Genomic DNA, 23,269 nt, shown 5'->3' on the forward strand with positions numbered 1-23,269 from the left:
TGTCCCTCTGCAGCCCGGGGAACACCCTGAACCTTGGGCAGCTGGAGCTGGGGAGGCTGTGCTGTGCTGTGCTGTGCTGTGCTGTGCGGTGCTGTGCTGTGCTGTGCTGTGCTGAGCTGTGCTGTGCTGTGCTGTGCTGTGCGGTGCTGTGCTGTGCTGTGCTGTGCTGAGCTGTGCTGTGCTGTGCTGTGCTGTGCTGTGCTGTGCTGTGCGGTGCGGTGCTGAGCTGTGCTGTGCTGTGCTGTGCTGAGCTGCCCCACGGGTCCCTGCCCGGGGACAGCCCTTCCCGTGCTGGAGCTGCAGGCAGACGTGTGTTCTGCAGACTTCCAACGCCTGGAACACCTTCTGGTGTGGTTTTACTGATTGGCAGCTTCTGGAGTCAGTAGGGAATCAGCAGGGAAACTGCTCTGTGGTTTTCCTGGGGGGGTTTTGAGCAGTGGTTTAAGCCAAGACGCCTTTCTGTGTGTGTGTGTGTATGTATATATATATATTTTTAAGCAATACTGTGTTAGCATTTTCTAGCATTTTCTCTCTTTTCATCCTCCACAATAAGGCATTTTCTAGGGTTTGAGAATGCCCTGCTGCTGTTTCTGTGGTTTCTTGGCTCTCAAACCCAACCTTCCAGCAGATCTTTCTTCCCAAGACTGTGTCAGGACCTCAGGGAACAGAGGTGTGTGATCTTGCCCTGATGTTTTGGGGCAAATCTTTTCACATCTGAGACAATCTGCTGGGGCTGCTGTGAAAAACGTGGGTTCCAGCAAATCTCCTGAGGAGAGCTGCTGGGCTTGGGGCTCTTTGCCTTCCATAGGGTTTGTATCCTTCCCTTCTCCCAGGACAGGAATGTCTCCCCAGAGCCCTGTGATGGAGCTGGCCCTGAAGGGGACTTCAGGACCAGGAAATCCTCCTCCATTGTGCAGTAAGGAATGGGAAAGGTTCATCTTTCATTCTTGCTGCGTACAAATGACTTGGGATGTTTGTTGCCAACCGGTGGGATTTGATAACTTTATTACCCAAATAATAAGATTTACAAATTAACTGTCTAATTAGCGACCTGGGAAAGCTGCTGCTCATGCTGGGGTTTGTAAACTGACAAAGACATGGGCTTAAACTGCTGAAGTGTGATGACAGCAGGAGGGCACGGCAGTAGAAAGATCTCTGCAACCTCCTCACATCCACTGGGCTGGCCGAGTCCAGGAGCTGAGAGGGGATAACTGACATCTGATCGTGCTCCTGAGTCATTGTTGACCCTATTTCATTTTTGCATGGATGGAGCACTCACCTGAGCATGGGGGAAGTGTTCCAGTGGATCCTTCTGAGGCTTGTGCAGCTTCCTGGGATGGGGTGGAGGCAAAGCCCCCACTGTGCTGGGGGCAGAGAGCTCTGGTGTGCCTTGGATGTGTAGGGAAGTGTTCTGCTTGCCCATCTTCCAGAGGATTATCCTTGCCATAGATCAGAATCACAGAATCTTGGAAAGCTTTGGGTGGGAAGGACCTTAAATCCCACCCAGTGCCACCCTGCCCTGGGCAGGGACACCTTCCACTCTCCCAGGTTGTTCCAGCCTGGGCTTGGGCACTTCCAGGGGTGGCCTTCAAGGTCCCTTCCCACTCAAAGCATTCCATGGTGAGCTCAGGCTGGTGGCACTCTGGTTTCCTCTGCTGAGCTGGAATGGTCCCAGCTCCACTGGGAAGGTCCCAGCACAGCCCAGCCTGTGCCTGTGTCATGGAGCTTACCCAGTTTGTACACACACTTCAGGAGAAATCCCTGCTAATAGAGTTCTAATTTCTTCCTTCCTGCCTCCCAGATGCTTCTGTCTCCATATACAAATGACAGAAATGGTGAGCAATGCTTTCAAGAAAATGTTTGTTTGTTTGACTCAGAAAAGCAAGTGAGAGGTCCTGCAAGGAGAGAGCTCTTGGCAGCTGTTCTGCCTCTAAAACCTTCTGGGTTTGTTTTTGTTCACAATGGAAAATGTGAAAAGGAAAATGAATTTACAGCTGCATGTAGCAGGGCACAAAGAAGGGACTGTGAAGTTCATGGCCAATGTCACTTGCCTTTTCCTTGTTCCTTAGGAAAAGTCCCATATTGCTGCAGCTGGGACTTGCTCCGTTCTTGCACAGCTCAGTTTGGTTCCTGTACTCTGTCTCCAAACCTCAGTCCCTGCTCCTCATCTTCCAGAGGCTTTTATTCAGTGTAACTACAGCTCTTGGGAAAAGGTGGATGGGAGAGCCCTGAGGCAGAGCAGAGTGTGGTGCCCAGGCTTCCCTCAGGATCAGGGCTTGTTCCCTTTGCCCTATTCCTTCCTGGGCTCCCTTTGGGCGCCTTGGAGCTGAGGTCTCATCATGTGGGATGGGGCATGGGATGGATGCTCAGAGCTGAGCACTTCTGGGGGTGAATACAGAAGCTGGCCCAGGCCAGAGCTGGCCCCCAGGAGGTGACATTGCCTTCGAGGTGGTGCCTCTGTTCCCCAGAGCCCCTCCAGCTGCAGGGTCAGAGGGGCTGAGACCCCTGGAGGAGGATCTGGGCCGTCAGCTGAAGTTTCCTACAGTGACAAATGATTCTTTAAGGTCTGTCACTGAAGGTGAGGTGCTTATTTGGCATTTGGGGAAAAAAATCAGCCTTGAAATGCAGAGCTTTGGCTGCACAAACTGCAGAAACGGTGCTGGCAGCTCCAGACTGGCACGTGCTGAAAGGGTTTGGTGGTTTAGGGGATGGGGGTCAGCTCTGGATACTCCTGCAGGAAAGCCTGGGCAGTGGCACGTCGGGATTGATCTCCCTGTGCCGCTCCCAGGAGGGCAAGGCTGGCATTGACGTGAGTGAGGGGAGGAAGATGTGCGTGTCTTCTGGTCTGGCAAACGGAGGCTGGGGAGATGCTGAAGAAAAGCAGAGCTGTGGGAGGAAAATTGCCCACCTGTTCCCTTGGGTACAATCTTCCATTTTTGGCCACATGCACTTTTCAGCTCAGATCCCCGCGAGCGCCAGATTCTCCCTCTCTTTATTCCCGGCGGTGACCTCAGAGCGTGTGCCACGAGTGACAATGAGCTCAGAGCAACAGAAGTGTTCCCAGCCCTCCTCTGACGTTCACTCAACACTTTGTTCTGCTGAGTTTCGCCAAAATGCCTTCTCTGGGTGGCGATATTCCGTAACGGTTAAAAATCTGCCACACAGGTTCACCGGAAAATCCTCCTGGGGCTGCTCAGGAATCTGAGACAGACGTGGTTTGTTGTGTCACCTCTTGGCTCTCGTGGTGCCAGTGCCATGGCCCTGACCCTGTCCCTGTGTTCTCTTTGCAGTTTGCTGCTTCGTGGTGCACAAGAGGTGCCATGAATTCGTCACCTTCTCCTGCCCCGGTGCCGACAAGGGCCCTGCCTCGGATGTAAGTAGGGGTCCCGTGGGGCTGCCTGGGCTTCACTGCACCTGCAGAAGGTGCTCCTCCAGCTCCCTTGGCTCAGGGCACTCCTGGCTTGTTGTTTCACATCATCTCTAATTTATGGGATGGTTTAGGTTGGAAAAGCCTCTAAGAATCATCAGGTCCAACCATTCCCCAGCACTTCCAAGGCCACCACTACCCCACATCCCCACATGCCAAGTCCACATGGCTTTTAAATCCCTTCAGGCGCTGGCATTCTGTAGTTGTGGAGAGTCTCGTAGGTTTTTGGGACACTTAAAATGCTCAAACCACCCAATAACTTGTGCTTAGCAGAGCAGAGGGAACACATGGCAGGGGAAGATATTTCCCTTTGGGGCTGAGCCTGCAGCCTTGCTACAATGCCCTTCTATCCCTCATGTCAGAAACCACTCAGACCCTTGCTAGCTTAGTCCCCATCCTTGTTTCTCTGAGGGTTTTATTTCCCAGTGGATGCCCCGGCTCGGGGGCAGTGGGGCTGGGCTCCCCAGCCCGGCTCTGCCAGCACCACTCAGGCCTGTCTGGCAGGTTCTGTGCTTTTCCGTGGAAACTGCCTAATTTGGGGAACTGCTGGGAGAGAGGAGCTCGAATTGGGGAAACGACAGAGCACCACAGCTCTCACCCTTAAAAATAGAAGTGGTGGGAGCAGGCAGCGTAACAGGCTGCGGAAGGTGGAGGCTCAACACGCATTGTCGGTCACCCTCCCAAAAACGGGGCTGTGCCCTCTGCTGGGGAGACAGGGGCTGGGGGGATCAGGCTCTCAGCAGTGGGTGAGGTTTGTTCTGGGCCTGGGGGGCGGCTGCTCCCCCTCCTGAGCCCTGGTGACTGCACAGACGGCCCTTCCTCCTCCGGTGCAGGAACCCAGGGGGAGGTGGCAGGGTGGCTCTGCTGTCACCCACAGGACAGAAGCCCCTGAGGGCTTCCTGTGCCAGGGACAAGCAGAGACTGCTGATGGAGGTGTGGGCAGGAGCTGCTCCCTGCCTGGAGTGAGGGAGTGAGGCTGAAGCTTGGCTGGGACACTGGGAGCATCCCTCTTCCCTCTCTGGTGCCCGTGGCGCTGCCAGGATTAGTATTAGGGGTTAGGGTTAGGTTAGTGGTTAGGGTTAGGGTTAGGGTTAGGGTTAGGGTTAGGGTTAGTTTCCCCCAAGGAGCAGGGAGGTCAGTGTGTGTGTGCACAGCATCTGTCCCAGTGCCCTGGCCCGTAGCAGGTCACTTAGGGGATGGAGCTGCAGCAGGAGAGGGAAGTGATGGCTTTGAACTGCTCACCTTCCCGTTCCCAGCCTTTTCTCCAAGTACTTTCATTCCCCACTGCTGGAGCGGGGCAAGGAGAGCTGAGAAGGCACGGAGAAATGAGGGCAGAATGGTGAGGACTGGTCCCTTCCCCGAGGTCTGAGCTGGCCACTCAGGGAGTGCAGGTGTCCGTGTCCCCCTGCGGGCCGTCGGGGATGTGGCAGAGCGCTGTCCCCTCACTCCGGGGACAGCTGGCGGTGCCGAAGGTCTCACAGCCCTTGAGCCTTTGCTGTGACACGATGCGGCACTACCGGGTTCCCCCCGGCCATGTGGCTGCAGCTCTGACACTGTCACTGTCTCTCTGCTCTCTGTCATCTCACAGCACTGAGTGTCCCCGGGGCATCTCACGGCTGTGACCCGCTGCGGAGCTGGGTGTCACCCCCCAGACCTCTGTGCTTTGATGGGGTGTTGAGGCCCTCGTGGTGCCCAGATGGGATCGGGCTGGTCAGGCTCCGGTGCAGTGCCAGGGGGAAGAGGCTGGTGGCCCAGCAGAGCCCCACTCCCACCCGGCCGGCGGGTGATGCTGAGGGGCCCTGGGAGCAGCTGGGCAGGTGCCTGGGGGGGAAGAAATGCCAAAATCACTCCCCTTGCTGGAGGAGGATGGGGTTTGGCATCGGGGACATCCAGCAGAGCTGTGCTGGGCACGGGAGGGCAGTGGGGCTGCAGGGCTGGGAACAGAGAGCAGTGGGGCTGCAGGGCTGGGCACAGAGGGTAGTGGGGCTGCAGGGCTGGGCACAGAGAGCAGTGGGGCTGCAGGGCTGGGCACAGAGAGCAGTGGGGCCACAGTGTTGGGGACAGAGGGCAGTGGGGCTGCAGTGTTCTGCACAAGAGGGCAGTGGGCCTGCAGTGTTGGGTACAGAGAGTAGCAGGGCTGCAGCACCAGGGGACTCTGCCCCTGTCCCCACAGAGCTCTGGCTCTGGACAGGATGTTCTGCCCTCCCTGCCACCAGCCCTGCCCCAGCCATGGCACATGAGGACAGCGAGGGGCCCCGGGGAAGGCAGGTCCCAGCTGGTCTCTGCAGCAGCTCCGGGTGACTCTGGGCAGCTTCTGCCTGGGAAGGGTCAAAACAGAATTGTCACAAGTTTAACACACCCCACACCATAGCAGGGTTGGTGTAAAGGCCCCTGGTCACAGTCCCTGTCACTCACTGCCATCCCGGGGGGAGCATCAGCACCATGGCACAGGCAGAGACAGGTAACAGCTGCCCAGCACTGTTGATTAATCTTTTAACATGTAACTTCTGAAAATGAAGACGGAAGGCAGTCCTTGGGACTAAGGCAGGGAGAAAATGGCTCTTTTATAGCTTTTTTTTTGTCCTCTTTTATTTTTTATTATTTTTTCCTTCTCTTCAGCAAAGGCCACCAGAGCTCCTGGGATCTGTCCCCTGCCCCTCTGGCACGAGGGTGTCCCTGGGGATGCAGGCAGGACAAGCTTCCTTCCTCCTGCACTGTCAGTCTTGCTCTCACAGCAACATAATTATATCTATAATATATCATATTTATAATTATATAATCAGATCATCCTTAAGGAGCTTTGAATCAGGAGAGGAAGAACGACTTCAGCACACAGAAATGCCTTGTTGGCTTCAGGAATGAGCCAGGGACAGGGACTTGCTTTGAACGATGAAAAGCTGGAGTTTCCCTCTGCTCCAGGGCTGCTGATAACCACGGTGTGAATCCAGAGCCACCTGTACTGCTGGCAGGTCTGGTGGCATCAGGCTGTGCTGGATACAGGGATGTGTTTCTGCAGCTGCTGCAGCAAGCTGGTAACTCTTCCACAAATGCGAATCTCCAGTGAATCCCACAGAAAGGAGGAGTTTAATTCATTGCAGCTGTCAAAGTCGCAGTGGGTTCAGCCCTGCAGTGGGCCAGTGGTTCTGCTGAGCTGGAGAGGGGAAGGAGCTCAGCAGGGCAGGGATGCTGCAGCCTGGGCTGGGGCTTTGCTGCCAGCTGGGATCCCAGAGCTTCTCTTCCCTGTGGCTGGCCTAGACCTGGAACACAGAGGAAAAAAAAATGTGTTAAAAGAAAAATATCTTCTGACTTCGGTCCTTGATCTCAGTGTCTTCACAGTGCTGGAGAATTGAGAAAATCATTTTGTACCTGAACAGTGCTCATGGTCTGCCTGAATGTTTACATTCTAACTGGGTAATTCTAATTACTGAAGTGGAACTGTGCAGCTGGAGGTTCAGGGGGTGCTGAAGTGCTGCAGGGATGGAGGTTGGTGCTGCAGAGAGAGCCCGGGGGGAGCTGGTGCTGCACGCTTGAGGAGCAGAGCAGGATCCCTGGAGACCAGTGAAATGTCAGTCTCTGTCACTGTTGAGTGCTCCCACTTTGGGGTGTCTCTGTTTGATCTGGTTGTGTTTGAAGCTCCTTGAGGAGAGGGAGAGCGTGGCTGTGTGTTTAACCTTGCCAAGGCTGCTGAGCAGGAGCTTCCATCTGGGAGAGAGGGCTAATTACACATGATAGTGTCTCCAAGCAGGAAAAAATGAAAGATTAATTGCTTCTTGCAGCAGGGAATGAAGCTGTAGCTGGAACCGCTGGTGCTGCAGACACGGGGCTGTGTTTGTGCTGCAGGCATGACAGGACTGGTGTTCCACACTGCTGTCCTGTCTGCTGGGGCCTCTCCTGAAGGGACAAACAGGGAGATGCTCCAGAGGGGCTGACAGCCTCAGGCTCCTCCCTGCTCAGCTCTGCTGCTCCTCATTCCCAGCTCTGACACTCCTGGCTCTCCTGTGGGCCCAGTGACCACTGGGCTGGAGTGACTGACCAGTGGTTAGTTAGGGTTAGGGGTTAGGGGTTAGGGGTTAGGGGTTAGGGGTTAGGGTTAGTGTGTGACCCACAGCAGAGTGTGACTGACCCACAGCCAGTGACTGACCCACAGCAGTGTGTGACTGACCCACAGGAGTGTGTGACTGACCCACAGCAATGTGTGACTGACCCACAGCTAGTGACTGACCCACAGCAGAGTGTGTGACTGACCCACAGCAGTGTGTGACTGCCCCACAGCAGTGTGTGACTGACCCACAGCAGAGTGTGTGACTGACCCACAGCCAGTGTGTGACTGACCCCCAGCCAGTGTGTGCCTGACCCACAGCAGAGTGTGTGACTGACCCACAGCAATGTGTGAGTGGTCTCCAGGACCCAGAGTCAGCCTGTGTAAATGTATTCCAGTTGGCAAACCTAATTATAGCTGGAGCTATTAGTAGAATGCGTAATTATTTAAATTGTAGACAAAATAATCATTAAAATGACCTTCTTCGCATGATCCTGTTAAAGGTCATCTAATCAGGAGGTGTTAATAAATATCAGAGTTGCTCTGGGAAGGTAAGGGGCCAGTGTAGCTACATTTCAATTTTGTGTGTCAATTGTCCCTGTTTGTGGCTTGGGAAAAGGATTTCAGGAGGAATTTCCCCATGGAAAGGGCTCCATGCTGTGCCCCCAGGCCCCCTCTCGCCATGGAGAACAGGACCCCGACCCCTCCCCACAGCCCCCGCTCCTCTGGGCTGCCCTGGCCGGCGCTTTGGCAAACCCTCCCAACCTTCCCGCAACTTGCTGCTTTCTGTTGTCCCGCTAATTAACTTCTCCAGCCCCCCTTTCTGTGCCATCTGCCCCTGGAGCGAGGGCACCTGCTCTCTGCTCTGACAATTCCCGTGGGATGAAGATGTCTCTGCCTCGCTCCCTCCCAGCTCCTTCTGGTGCTTGCCCGGCCCCAGCAGAGCCCGGCTCTTCCTCCTGCCAGGCTGTCACGGCTCCAGCCCTGGGTCTGAGCAGCTCCGCCCGGCTCGTCCCGGGGGTGGGCAGGCTCTGTGACCCCCTGCAGAGGCAGTGCTGGCTGCAGGAGGGGCTGTCCGTGCCCTCGCCATGCAATGCCAGGCTGGGCTGAGCTGGGTTTGTGCCTCTCTGCTCGGGGGAATGAGGTGTGTGCCGCAGCCTGTGCCCACCCGGCAGGAGGGAGGTGTTCGGGGGTCTCTGTGCTGTGCCAGCCCCTGAAGGCTCAGGGGAGGTGCCATAGAACGGCCCCCGAGACACGCGTGAGTTACCCAACGTGTCTGAGCGATGTGGAGATGCAAAGGCCGCTCCGGGAGAGCAGCTGAGCTCGGCTTTTTTTCTGCTGCTCGCAAAGGGAGGGTGTTCGATTTGGTGTTGGCAGCAGCAGCCAGAGGAGAACGGCTCTCATCCGTATCCCTCTGCAGTCGTCTGACGAGAGGACGAGATCTTTTGTCAATAAAAATGGATTTACTCGTGAGGACCAGCCGGGGGCAGGCTGTGTTTGACACAGCTGGGAGCGGCCCCAGCGCGGTGCCGGTGCCCAGGGCCGTGTCTGCTGCTGCTCCTTCCCCAGGAGCTGCCTTTGCCTCCTCCTGCTGCCTCCTCCTGCTGCCTCCTCCTGCTCCTGCTGCCTCCTCCTGCAGCCTCCTCGGCCCCTGTGCCCTCGGGCCCGTGCTCCGGCAGCCTGGCCGGGGCTGGAGCGCTGTAAACTACAGAGAAACACTTCTGCTGTCACTCCTGGCTGGTGCAGCAATGTCATAAAGTGCCTTCACGGCGTGACAGGCTCGGGCAGGCTGCCCAGGGGCAGCGAGGGTGGCACGAAGGATGCTCCAGAATCGTGGTATCACAGGCTGGGTTCGTCTGGCAGGGACTTTAAAGGGCACCAAGTTCCAGCACGCTGCTGGAGCCCCAAGCAGGAGCTGTTTCCCTCCTCTGGGCTGGCTGTGTGATTTATTGGGGCTCTTCTCATTGACACAAAGACCCTCACCCTCACTCCCTTGTTCCTGAACTTCCTTGAGCGGTTTTTGCTGGGGTTCAAAGCTGTTTCTCACCAGAGGTGCTCTCCCAGCCCCGTGCAGGCAGGGCTGCTCCCTGTCCCTGGTGCATGACCATAAAAACAGCTCATCCAGTGGCATGATGCCACCTGGAGCTGTCACACTGCCACCCCTGACCCAGCCTCTTGCTTTCACTGGAAGGGATGACAGACCACTTCTGTCTGCTCTGAGTCGTTCCTTGCATACCAAGGGGATTTTCCACAGGGAAATGTGGGAATCCAGTGCGGGGTTTTGGGTTTGTGTCCCTGCCAGGGTTTGTTGAGTGCAGGCAGTAAGCTGTGGCTGTGTTGTGTTTGCTATTATGCTGTTTAAATCGCTATGAAATTCACTTTTAAATGGTCTCTTCACATGAACTGTGCTAATTCTTCTTCAGCAGAGATAATTTAAAGCTTTCTTTGCAATGAGACAGGGAAAGCAGCAGCCTCTAATCTTGAAGGCAAAGCTCTGTGTTCTGTCAAATGCAGTAAATGTGACTGCAGAGGTTTCAGACACCCTTGGCTGTCCATGTGGGTCCAGCTGCCCCTTACTGAGTCCCTGCTGCAGGAGATTTGGAGTTCCAGTGCTCTGGAAGACTGGTGGCAGGGTCACCTTCCACTATCCCAAAGCCCTCTCCAGCCTGGGATCCATTCCCAGGGATCCAGGGGCAGCCACAGCTTCTGTGGGCACCCTGTGCGGGGCCTGCCCACCTTCACAGGGAGGATTTTTTTTTTCTTATTTAGATGAGGAAAGAGGAGAAACTTCAAATGCAATTAGGGATGGGATATTATTGCACCAGCTTGTTTCAGACCAGAAACCTGCTGGTGGAGTGGGGAGCAGGAACCAGTTGGGTTCTGCCAGGGAGAGGGAGAGGGAGAGGGAGAGGGAGAGGGAGAGGGAGAGGGAGAGGGAGAGGGAGAGGGAGAGGGAGAGGGAGAGGGAGAGGGAGAGGGAGAGGGAGAGGGAGAGGGAGAGGGAGAGGGAAAGGAAAGGAAAGGAAAGGAAAGGAAAGGAAAGGAAAGGAAAGGAAAGGAAAGGAAAGGAAAGGAAAGGAAAGGAAAGGAAAGGAAAGGAAAGGAAAGGAAAGGAAAGGAAAGGAAAGGAAAGGAAAGGAAAGGAAAGGAAAGGAAAGGAAAGGAAAGGAAAGGAAAGGAAAGGAAAGGAAAGGAAAGGAAAGGAAAGGAAAGGAAAGGAAAGGCCTCGCCGTGCACTGGCTCTGCTCATGGCATTTTCCAGCTCTGCTCCAAAGAAAGCTGTTCCTGTCCCGTTCTTCAGGCTGGCTCAGTGCTGGTGGGGGAGGAGAAGAGCCTTTTCTTTTCTTGGCAAACTTCTTTTTAACCATTCTTGTTTTAAGTCTCAGCATCTGCATACGCAGTGTTCTCGTCAGTCCTGTCTCCGCGGTACAAAAATAGTCTCTTTGTGCAGTGCCTTCAGCCTTGCTCAAAAACCATCCCCACAACTGCCAGTCCCTGGGACTTTCTGGTCAAGGTGACACCAGCCCCTCCCAGGCACAGCCCAGCAGCTCTTCCTCTCCAGGACTGGCTGCTCCATCACCCTGCCAGCCTTTGGCTCTGCCCCTCTGGGTGTGAGCCTCTCCAGAGCAGGGGATGGGGCAGAAGGTGAAGCCTGCTCTGGGCAGGATTTGGGCAGCCCAGCCTGTTTTGGCACTTTGCTTTTCCAGCTTGGGCTTCTGGAACTCTAAGTTCCAGTGGGAATTTAACATCCTTCACACGGAGTGGGAGTCATCTCCCTTTGCAGAAATCTTGTGTTTTTTATGAATGACTGACGCTCTCCCTTGCCTAAATTTCTGTCTCGGGAAGGGAAGGGAAGGGAAGGGAAGGGAGCAGTGCTCAGGGGCAATCCCTGCATGTCACACACTGGCACGTGGCTTCTCCAGAGCTGCCCCCATGTCCCCTGCCCCTGCCTCACTGCACAGGGAAACTGAGGCAGGGGGGTGCAGGTGCTCTGCCTGGGGGCTCTGCAGGATGCAGGGCTGGGCAGCCACAGACCTGCTCTCTCCCAGGACACTGGCAAGGGAATCAGGATCACAGCATGGTTTGGGTTAGAACTTTCCAGACCATCCCAAGGCTGAGTCCCGGCTGCCTCTTGGCTGCTTGCCCTGAGTTTCAGGGGGAGAAACTGCCCCCACCTCCTGTTCTAGCCTAAAATTCAGGCCTAATTTCTCTGCTCTCTTACAAATGTCTGGGGAATGCAAAAGACTTTCAGACCTACAGAGCCACTGACAGAACTGACTGCTTGGGGTGGCCAGAAGACAGGTTGTCCCCTCAACCTTCCTGTGCCATTCTGCCAGCTGGAGCCATGCTGGGAGCTGTGTTTGGAAGCAGTTTCCTTGGGATAAAATGTGAGATATTTCCAGTTTCAGTGCCTTGGCTGAAACCTGTACCCAATCCCTGGCACAGCACAGACCAAGTTAAAGGAAGCTCTGTTGGTTTTCTCCCTCCTGGGGGCCATTGGGGTTATCTGTGGTGCTGAGCAGTAAAGCAGAATGCAGGTGATTAATGCAGCTAGAAGCTCCAATGCAACAGTTCTGGGAAATTAATTTCAGGGGGATGGAATGTATTGGCGGTGATGCTATAGCTTGCTTCTGATTCCACTCTTTATTTATTTACTCTGCTCACAGTGCCCTGAAAAGGTGTCTTTGCTAAAGCCTGGGCAGTTTTCCAGGCCATTAAAAAGCTGCTCAACTCGAATGACAGAGCTGGGAGCTGAGCCTCATCTCTAACCCTTAAGCAATTAACCTGAGATGAAATCAAGCTGCTCCGTGCCGGAACCTTCCCCTTGCCTGTGCTGTTCCCGGGTGTGTGGAGCCCCACTGCTCCAGACTCTCCTGAGCTCCCAGAATTGTCCTCTCTTGCATGGAACATGCCAAGAAATGCCAAGTTTCTGTTCCAGTGCTTGATTCTGTCTCCCCGTTGAGAAGCTGTTCCTTCTGGAAGTTTTCTCTGGCACAAGTGCCCAGAGCAGCTGTGGCTGCCCCTGGATCCCTGGCAGTGCCCAAGGCCAGGCTGGACTGGGCTTGGGGCAGCCTGGGACAGTGAAAGTTGTCCCTGCCCATGGCAGGGGTGGGCCTGGATGGGCTTTATGGTCTTTTCCAACCCATTCTGGGATTCCACGATTTGGGTTTGTTTGGCTCTAACTCTTGTTGACCATTGCTGGAGCCCAGGAGATTGCCCAGTGCCTGCACGAGGGATAAACTGGGCTCTGCACCCTCTGCTGCTGGGAAAAAAATCTGCCCTTGCTTTTAAGAAAGCTCAAAATATTGAAGTATCCCCTAAGCAGCTTGAATGCCTGGGAGTGTGAGGGGAGGGCTGGCACCAGAGCACAGGAGATGTTTCCCAGGCAGGTTTAATATACATGGAATCATGGGTGGTTTTCCTGCTCTGCATGGAAGTTGGGCAGTGTCCAGCCCTTCTGTTGGTTTCTACCTACCAATTTCACCTGGTGTTTTCCATGCTAAGACTGAGTTATTGAAAAACAGTGAATCCCCAGCCAAGCCAGTGCATTGCTTTTTCATTGTTATGGCAACACAGATGAAGAGGAATAAAGCTGGCTCCTGGTGGTTGCTGGAAAAGGTCCCCACGAGCTGGTGGCACTTGACTGAAGTCCATTAGCAGCACCTCCAGAGCCAGCTGGCCCCTGGAATGGGAAGAGCAGATGTGCCTTGCCAACATTTGGTGCAAGTTTATAATCTTTGTCCTTTGTTTTCCTCCCAGGATCCCCGGAGCAAACACAAATTTAAAATCCACACGTACTCCAGCCCCACCTTCTGCGACCACTGCGGCTCGTTGCTGTATGGGCTCATCCACCAGGGGATGAAATGTGACAGTAAGTGACTCATGGCAGGGGGGCTGTGGTTCAGGAACCCTGAGGGGGGGCTCAGGCACCCCAGGGCCCTGGGCTGCAGCCCACAGCCTGTGCCCTCTGCCAGCTGTGTGCAGCTGCAGGGCTCTGAGTGCCCGAGGGGCACTGAGTGGGCACCTCCTGACCCGGTGTGGGGAGTCCCCAGGGCTGCTGCAGGGAGAGGGGAGGGAAAGGCTTGGGTTGGGGGGAACCTCCCTGCACCCCTCTTCAGCAGCATCCCCACATCCCTCTGTACAGCATTCCACATCCCTCCGTACAGCATCCCCAAATCCCTTTGTACAGCATTTCCCCACATCCCTCTGTACAGCATTTCCCCACATCCCTCTGTACAGCATCCCCAAATCCCTCTGTACAGCATCCCCACACCCCTCTGTAGAGCATCCCCCCAAATCCCTCTGTACAGCATCCCCACATCCCTCTGTACAGCATTCCACACCCCTCTGTACAGCATCCCCAAATCCCTCTGTACAGCATCCCCACACCCCTCTGTACAGCATCCCCACACCCCTCTGTACAGCATCCCCAAATCCCTCTGTACAGCATCCCCCCAAATCCCTCTGTACAGCATCCCCAAATCCCTCTGTACAGCATCCCCACATCCCTCTGTACAGCATCCCCAAATCCCTCTGTACAGCATCCCCACATCCCTCTGTACAGCATCCCCACATCCCTCTGTACAGCATCCCCCCAAATCCCTCTGTACAGCATCCCCACACCCCTCTGTACAGCATCCCCACACCCCTCTGTACAGCATCCCCACATCCCCCACTGCAGCAGCATCCCCCCAAACCAAACTCCCTCTCCAGAAGCGCCCCCACATCGGCCTCCCCCGCAGCGCCCCCGCAGTGTCCGCCCTCCCCGTCCTCCTCTGCCTCCCGCCCGTCCCCCCGCAGCCTCCTGGCCCCGCACGCCCGTTCTGCAGCGCTGGCTCCGAGTGACACCCTGTGGCCGCGGCCCCGCGGTGCCACCGCCTCTCCCGGCGCTGCCGGCGGGGGAATCGCTGCGCGGGGAGGAGAAAACGGGGGCTGGAAAGCGGAGGGAAAGGACGGAATCGGTTATTTTTCCAAGTTAATCCTGTGTGTTCCTATTTAAGGGGACTGGGACATGCAGCGTGTGCCGGCGCTGGCGGCGGGAGCAGCGAGCTTGGCTGCTCCTTGCTCAGGGATGGGGAATTTGGCTGTCTGGGAACAGCAAATTCCTCAGAGCCTCGGGAATCTTGCCAAGGGGAAGCGAACTGCTTTAAAATGTAAATGCAGATATATGTATCTTTATATAGAGACGGATCTTTATGCCTCTCCGTGTGTATACAGATACACAGGTGATTTTTAAATTTTAATGAGTCAGCAGAAGCCAAGCAGTTTAACAAGGGCCGAAAGCCCCGGGGTGTGTCAGGCAGGACCCAGAGCTGCTGGCGGTGGGTTCCTGTGCCCAGGCCCTGAGTCTCCAGCTGCCCTTGCAAATCCATTTGCTCCACGTTCATGCCAGCCTCCCTCTCAAGATGCCGGTTTCCAAGGCAGGCAGGGCTGTCCCCTGTCCCTGTGCCCTGCTCGGAGCCCTGGCAGCCGTGCCGAGGCCCTGAGTGTCCCCTCCTGTGGCACAGCCTGCATGATGAACGTGCACAAGCGCTGCGTGATGAACGTGCCCAGCCTGTGCGGGACGGACCACACGGAGCGCCGCGGCCGCATCTACATCCGGGCGGACATCGACAAGGACGTGCTCACCGTCGTAGGTACGGATCCCTAAATCCCGATGTGACCGTGGACAGAGACCCTCTGACTAGTTAAAGTTAAAAGCAGTATGTTTATCACGGCGTCGGGCGGCACGGGGGTGATCTCCTAAAGTCGTGCTCGTGAATTACGGAGCTCTTTGCCCTCTATTTATTTCCCCAGGTCTTACACACACACAGTGCTCATACATAGGCACAGCCACAGTGCCACACGCTCCCGCTTTGTATTCAAGTGAGGTTAAAAGTCCTTCATGCCTTCGCAGTTCTCCTCTTGAATTGGGTCGGTGGCCTTGAAGGCTGAAGTCAGGAAAGTCTTCATCACAATGGCCTTTCTGCCTCCTCGCTGCTGCCAGGCCTTCATGGCCTTTTGGCATGATCCAGTCCCTCCTGTTTTGTGATCAATTAGCACTGAGTCCAAGTGCAGGTTACGGCTCCTCTGGTTTCCATTTGTCATTATGAGGATCCACCTATTTCATTCATAAACACAACTTAAAATAACCACGTAACACCAAGCAATGCATCCTCCAGCTCTAGCTTAAGCATCTAATAATCATTAACATATATTTTGTTTTTCCTAGCCTGCATCCTAATCAATATAAATTGCTTCTAGCCCTCGGCTGAAATCTTAGTTTTTTAAAATGCTGATTCAGGTGAGTGTGTTCCCGGGGACAGCAGTGCCCACTGGCAATGCCCAGCAGCCCCAGCAAGGCGGGACAAGCTCTGAGCCCCCTCCAGGCACACTCCAGCCCTCTGGGGCTCCAGGGCTCCCTGTGTTGATGGCACTTCCAGTCACAGACTTTTCAAAGTGGGTTTTCGAATGATGTAAAATTTCAGCGTCTGCAGGGAGGGTGTGGTTTGAGGCAGGGAACAAGATTATCCCATCTCTAGAGGCTTTTTCCACCTGGATTTTGACTCCCAGAAGATAACACTTCCCCTATGAGCTCAGAGAACACTGAGCCGCCTTCTGGTGAAGCCCCTTGTCCCCTTGTCCCCAGCAGGGGACACCAGCCCGGGTGGTGGCTCTGGGCGGGGCGGTTCCAGCGGGACAGGAGGCAGGGATTGCAGTCTGTGGGCGCGGCAGTGACAGTCCCCGTGGGTTTGTGTGCTGGTGCTGAGCTGGCGAAGGAGCTCCTGCCCACGCGGGGTGAGCAGGCAGCTCCGGGCGCTGCAGGGGCGGCCGAGCTGTCGCGGTTATTCCCGGATGAGTCAAAGCCAGGGGTGTGAAGTGCCCTCTCCGTGGGCGGGGACCTCGCGCTGGGATGTGGATTCCCAAAGTCGCAGTCAGCTTTTTCAGTGGTTAAACAATATGTCAGTATTTGAGGATTGGCTTCTGGTAGGTCCCTGCCTGTTCCAAAGCAATCCCAAGGTCCTGACAGGGAGCTGTTTCCACTCGAACTAAAATCCAAGCTGTGCTGACCCGTGACAGACACCCATGGCAACACTGGATCCTCCTCCGTCATCCCTCGGCTGCCTCTCCTGCAGGAGCCTGGTTTGCCACATCCTGTCACCGTCAGTGACATCCCCGGGGTTTGTTTCTGTGGGATGGGGTTGGCTCTGGGGGATCCTGTGGTGCTCTGATGGGTGCTTGTCCCCCCAGGGAGAGCCTTCGGGAGTGTTCTTAGAAAAAAATACCAAGTTGTTGAAAATGTTGATGAAAAATTGGAAAAAAAAAAAAGTTGTGGAGGACTTTGTAATTTTTTTTTTGTTGTTGGATTTGTCCTTAAAGGAGAGCCTCAGTGAACCAGGCAGAACTGTGTTTGCACAAGTCCTACTTCCCAGGCACCTTCTTGAAGGTGGGACTCAGTGATCTTGGGGGTCTTCTCCAAGCCCAATGACACTGTGATCCCTGCAGCCTCCATCAGATGCCAGCGGGGTGCAGCTCTCCCCTCCTGCTGGCACCACAGGCTCCCTGTGCCGTGTTCCCACAGGCAGCAGAGGAGCTCCCCAGCCCCTCTGTGCAGCTGGATTTTCATTCCTTCAGCTGGCTTTGAAAGGCTGGTTTATTTCTGGCCCGTTCTGGAGGTGTTGGTGAAAACGTGTCAGCTGTTGGCTTTTCCAGGAAGGAAGGGGAGTGTGCTGAGCTCTCCAGCTCTGCCATGGAGCTGCTGGAGGAGTGGGAGTGCTTTGGGAGAGGAGAGCTGGGCACTGGGGAGCCCAGATGGCCCCAAGTGGGCACCCAGCCCTCGGGAGATGGAGCCACCCAATGATGCTGCACTGCTGAGAGACCACCCGGAGCCCTGGGGCAGCTCTGGGCCCTCACAGCCAGGACACTGAGGGGCTGGGGAAGGGAATGGAGCCCCCAAAGGAGCTGGGGAAGGGGCTCAGCCTGGAGAAAAGGAGGCTCAGGGAGGACCTTGCAGCTCTCCACAAGTCCCTGACAGGAGGGGACAGCCGGGGGGGTCGGATTCTGCTCCCAGGGAACAGGGACAGGAGAAGAGGGAACGGCCTCACCTGGGCCAGGGGAGGTTTGGGTGGGATTTTAGGGAAAATTCCATCCTGGAAATGCTGCCCAGCCCTGGCACAGCCGCCCAGGGAGGTTTGAAGTCCCCACCCCTGGAGATGGGGTGGATGTGGCACTTGGGGACATGTGGCAGTGGTGGCCTGGGCAATGCGGGATGGGCTCAGAGGAATTTCCCGAGCCGAACAATTCCCGCAGGACCCGCCCTGGCTGCGCTGGGGGGGCTCAGGGGGGAGGCAGCGGGCGGGGGCAGAGCCAGGCTGCCTCCGAGCAGATTGCTGGTGGGAAATGCCCTTTCCACGCTTTCTGCAGGAATTCCAGTGCGGGGCGGGCAGGGGGCGGATTTCTGTCGAGAAGGGATGGGCGGGGCGGGGGGGATGGAGCAGCCCCTGAGCCCGGCGGGGATGGGGGGCAGCGGGGTGAGCCCAACTTTGGTCCTGCTGCTCGGGGAAACGGCACTGCCGGGGATGGGGGTGAAATTCTCGCTGTCTCACCGGCTGGGGAACGCCTGCCCAGGAATTTGGGGAGCTTTCCCGTGGCCGGAGCATCCCAGCGGTGCCGGGAGGAGCGGGCAGGGCAGGGTCGGTGCCTGCAGGCGGCAGCACGGGCACGGCCAACTCCGCTTTGATTTTCCTGCCGAGCTGACAAATGGAACGGGGATTTGTCGTGCGCTCTTCAGCTCTGCGCTTTTCTCTTCCCTCGCTCTGAATTTTTCTTTTTTCCTTCTCTTTGTAAAGCCAGTCTTTCCCTCCCCACGGAAAACGCGGATTTTCACAGAATCGTTGAGTCCTGGAATGGTTTGGATTGGAAGGGACCTTAAAATTCATCTCTGAAGCTCATGGGCAGGGAGACCTTTGACTAGAGCAGGGTGCTCCAAGCCAACCTGGACACGGCCAGGGATCCAGGGGCAGCCACAGTTTCTCCGGGCACCCTGTGCCAGGGCCTCCCCTGGGAGGAATTCTTGCCCAATATTTAGGATGTGGGATGTGTCTGTGAGGCCCTGGTGCAGACAGACAGACGGACAGACAGACAGACATTGGGCAGGGCACTGCCTGCCTGCTGTGGGACAGGAGCAAATGCACCTTCACAGTCCCTGTCCTGCTCTGGGCTTTGATCAAGTGTCTTATTAGTGGGAGAAGGCTGTGGGATAAAGCAGGAAATCACAGCAAATTAACGTGGCACCGAGGCACTGAGCAGTTCTCCTTCCCTAACAGCAAAGCTCCCCGTGCAGATTATGCTGAGCCTGTCGTATTAAGGGCCATGAATATTTGAGCCTGGCAAATGCAGGGCTGAGAGTGCATTAAAGGCGCGGCTGCTCCAGGCTGGGAGCTGTGCTGAGGGCTCCTCTCCAGAGCCTCATATTCCACTGGGGGTTTGTCTGTCCTGTCAGAGCATCCCACTGCTGCTGCATCTCCCCCCAGGCAGCGCTGGGGTAAAGGGAGGAGGTCTGAGAGGCACAAAGCCAGAAAGGGATCAAGAGGGTTTGTGCTGTGGGGTCAGGGGGTGTGGGGCAGTGGGGAATCCCCAGTGTGGCCTTTGGCCGTGTCTGTGTGTGCGGAGCAGAGGGTGACCTGTGCTCCTGGCAGCACCAGCTCCAGTTCCCTGCTGTTCCTGGGGAATGTCCTTTGTGTCCCAGCTGAGCCCCCCGGGGCTCCTGGCAGCACCTGCAGCACCGGAGCTCCCCCATTCACCGGCCTGATGAGGGAAAACAGTGACCAAAACCGAAACCAATTATGTTGATTAGATAAACGAGCTGGAAGTGCATTAATTAATAATCACCGGCCCAGGCAGATGCAGCCGTAATGAGTCCTGTGCCTTTTCCATTGTACCGGTGTGTGCAAATGTATTCCTATCAGAGCATTAATTAAATGTTTTAACTCACGAGGGTGTTAATGTGAGCGCTGGCTGGGATGGGGCTGCTCCTGCCCGGGGATGTTGCTGCTGCTGCAGAGAGGAGGAGGATGATGAGTGCTGCAGGTCAGCCTGAGAGCCCTCCCCTCTCCAAAATCCCATCTGTGGAAGAGCTATGGAATAGAGGCCAGCAGAGGTGATGGGCTGGAATTGAGGGAGTGGAGCTCTGACCTTGCAGGGAGCCAGGCTTTGGAAGGGTTTTCCACAGATCCATAGAATCCTGAGATGGTTTGTTTTAAAGACCATCCAACTCCAAGGCCTTGCCATGGGCAGGGACACTTCCCATGAGACCAGGCTGCTCCAAGCCCTTGAACCCTTCCAGGGCTGTGACAGCCACTATTTCCCTGGGCAGCCTGTGCCAGTGGCCTGTCCTTTGGAGGGCAGTGGGAAGCAGAACATGAGGGGGCAGGATGTGAGAGCCCATGGGAGCTGCCTGGAGAGGAGCAGGAGTGGGTTTGTTGCAGGCTTCTTTTTAATTTCACATCAAAGGGAGCCCCGTGTGGCGGATTCAGGAAATCTCTTGCTGGGGTTTGTTTATTCAGAGTATCAGTCTTGCCTTCCCTTGAAACCCCGGGAAGGGCCTTGCCCTGCTCTCAGGGAGCTCCTGGCTGTGACCTCTGTGCTCTGGCTGTGTGGCAGACTGGGGCTGCTTCCCGGGTTTTCCACGGGGGATGTGGGTGTCTCTTCCCAGCCACGGCTGCCAGAGTAATCCAGAGATGTCTGAACCATTATTGAGAAGCCATTGCAAACTCTGCAGAATAAATTACTTGAGTATCACTCACCCAGCTGTGCCTGCCCTGGCCCTGCAAGACACAGTGGGTGACATCTCCTCACATCCCCAGTGCCATGGGGATTGTGTGCAGGGGGAGGGCACTGCCAGCACTGTCCCCCTGAACCTCTTCCTTCCAGAGATGTCCAGGACTCGCCAACATCTCATCCTGACCACAGCCTGAGCCCTCAGTGGCATCTCCTTGGCCACACTTGGTGCCCAGAGTGATTTAGGACTTGCTTTAAATAGGATCATAATATCCTTACTCATCGCTGTTAATAATGATGTTACTGCTTCTTAATGATGCACAAAATTGTCAGGATATGAGAGATGTAAAACTATTTTACATCAAATTTAACTGTCAAATAACTGCCATCAATGTTGGCGAGGAGCACATCTCCCCTGCCGTGAGGTATCGCTGCTGTGCCGCTCCAGGTTCTTATTTTCCTTCACTTAATTGTTGATTTCTGCTTGAAAAGTCAGGAAGTTTCTTAAGGTCAAGCAGAAGCATTTGGGGTTTTTTAAATGAATAGATAAAATTATTCCCATTAATGAAATTTTGAGGTCTGCACGCTGAGATAATAACGTGAGGTAATCAAATCTCATGCTTCAGGGCATAAACTGATTAACTTCGAGGGCCAGGAACGGCTTCTCCTGTTCCTTAAAGAAGCCAAGGGCAGCCTGATAAACAACAGAGGGTTGTTCATTAGTCTCCAGGGATGTTGTGCTGTGCTGGGACAGTGAAACCCGGGGCAGAGCCGGTTCTGTGTGACATCATTCCGTGTCTCCTCCCCGTGAGGGGACACCGGCCGTGTGACAGCCCAGAGCCTCTGCCAGCCCTGGGCTCCTTCTGCTGCTCACATGGGGGTGTTTCTGCTGGCCCTGGGGCAGGAGCAGGGTGAGGTCAGCAGTGAGGACCATCCTCCTCCCCTGTCCTGGTGCTGCCATTGGTGCCTGGTCCTGGGACTGGCCATGGGCTGTCCCCTTTTTCCTGAGGCTCCCACAGGAGCTGCAGGTGGGCAGGGGCACTGAAAACACCTTCTCATGATCATTTGAAAGGCAGGAAGGTGATAAGAGACAGGAAGAGCTCGTGGAGGGGCGTGTGGAGAGGCCCAGGTTCAGCAGGGCACTGAGAGCATCATTCCCAATCCAGTCACAGCACCGGGGGTGCACAGGGAGCCTTGGAGTGGTGACACTGGCTTTAGGCTCCCTTCCAACCCAAACCACTCGAGATGACTCCATGACAGCATCCCTGGCGAGGTCACTCATGTCACTGTCAGGAATGATGTCATTCTGTCCCCACTGCCAGAGGGGCTGTGGCTGCTGCAGCTGCCTCCCACCGGCCCCGGGAGCACCGGGATGGGGACGGATGGATGGGGCAGGCAGCACCTCCCGGCAGGCTCACACCTCTCCCTGTCTCACAGGCTGCTGTCAGGGCTGTCACATTTGATAAATGAGCTCGTTTATAAATGCAGAGTTGGATTTTGCCTACGAGTTCGATTCCGTGGAGCTGGAAATGGGGCAGGACAGCCATAGTTGGCAGGTTTTGGGGCGTTAATTTGCTTTTCAAAAGTCTCCAGTTCCCAATCTGGTCAGAAATTCCTTACTGGTGGGCTGGGAACAGGGGAATTGGTTTTACTCTTCTGATCCTGAAGGTATCTTCTGACCTCCTGTGGTGCTGCATACACATCTGGAGCTCTCCCTTCCTCCTTTCCTCCTCGTGGGATGAGGGGATGAGGCTGAGCCCCCCCGTGAGCCTCACAGCAGAGCTGTTGGGATTTCAGGCTGTTCCCAGCCTGCCAGAACCCTCTGTGCCTGATCCCTGTGCAGACCTGGGGAGGGGGCTGTGCTCTGTCCTTCCTGCCCACAGCTTTCCCCCAGGTTATGGCTCAGCTCCATCCCGGTGCATCGGCCTTCCCATCTCTGACATCTCTGCTCAGCCTGGGGGGAAGATAAGATCCTTCCCCTGGCAGACAGACCCTTTTGGACTTAATCTGGGCAAAGAGACTCAGCTCAGCCTGGCTGTATTTAATTTGTCCAAGCTGCAATCCAATTAGAAGCAGCTGAGTCACCTCAGGTTTGCTCTTCCCGCTCTGCTCCTGCTTCCCGGAGGAGATGCTGGCCCCAGAGCCCGGGTGATGCTGCCCAGTGGGCAAGTGATGGTGCCCATGGGCATCCCCAGCCCCCAGGGGCTCCAGGGGGGAGCTGGGTGCTGGATGTGGCCGCTGCTGTGGTGCCTTTGTGCTCCTCCTCCCACCCTTAGGTCACTGTTCCCACTCCTTGAGGAAAGCTCCATCCCCAGGCTGCCACCAGTCAGTGCAATTCTGCTCCCCAAGGGGCAAGAGGAAACAAATCAGCTTTAAACTGCTTAAAACCGAGAGCAAACAACAAATCAGCCTGTCAGAAAGTAAAAATAATCTCCTGAGTCGACCCTGCAGCCTCCCCCATCCACGAGAGCCGCGTTTGCTCGGCGTTAATTATGTCGTTCCTCATGTAATGCCCATGTCTGCACAGATCCAGTTTAATTCTGCTTTTAATCACTATTTTCACACTTACTCTTGGCATGCAGGGAAGTTGTCAGTTGTTGGGTATTTTTATAGCTGGAATACTGAATTTAATCCTTTTTCTCTTCCCCAGTAAGAGATGCTAAAAACCTAGTTCCTATGGACCCTAATGGCTTGTCAGATCCCTATGTGAAGCTTAAACTAATCCCTGACCCCAAAAATGAAAGCAAACAGAAGACCAAAACTATCAAGTGCTCCCTGAATCCTGAGTGGAATGAGACATTCAAATTGTAAGTACAAGGAAAACATTTAAATTTGTAAAGTGAATTTCCTCGCCACCAAGAATTAATGTGACTTTATTTGCTCTGATTTAATTATTCAGAGGAATTGAGCTGATTCAACTGAGAAATGATTCTTTTTGTTCTGTAAGTGACACAGAGGCCCTCAAACCCCTGCCCTGACCCCTCTCAGAGCAGTGTGTCAGGGCAGGAACTCTGTGCTCTCTGTGGGAATCGGGTGTGCCTTGG

At 55.3% G+C, this 23,269-nt stretch overlaps 1 protein-coding gene across 1 annotated transcript in view; it reads left to right on the top strand.

The window, feature by feature from the left end:
• The window catches only part of PRKCB (protein kinase C beta), a gene marked incomplete at its 5' end in the record, with an annotated part of 88,107 nt that overhangs the window by 36,651 nt on the left and 28,187 nt on the right, over positions 1–23,269 (top strand). Inside the window, 4 exons of the mRNA XM_083872573.1 lie at positions 3,291–3,373; positions 13,227–13,338; positions 14,975–15,103; positions 22,876–23,032. Coding sequence (XP_083728699.1) covers positions 3,291–3,373; positions 13,227–13,338; positions 14,975–15,103; positions 22,876–23,032 — 481 coding nt within the window. The remainder of the gene's footprint in view (positions 1–3,290; positions 3,374–13,226; positions 13,339–14,974; positions 15,104–22,875; positions 23,033–23,269) is intronic.

The sequence above is a fragment of the Zosterops lateralis genome, assembly GCF_965231275.1.
Source record: "Zosterops lateralis genome assembly, chromosome: 15".
Taxonomy (NCBI): Eukaryota; Metazoa; Chordata; class Aves; order Passeriformes; family Zosteropidae; genus Zosterops; species Zosterops lateralis.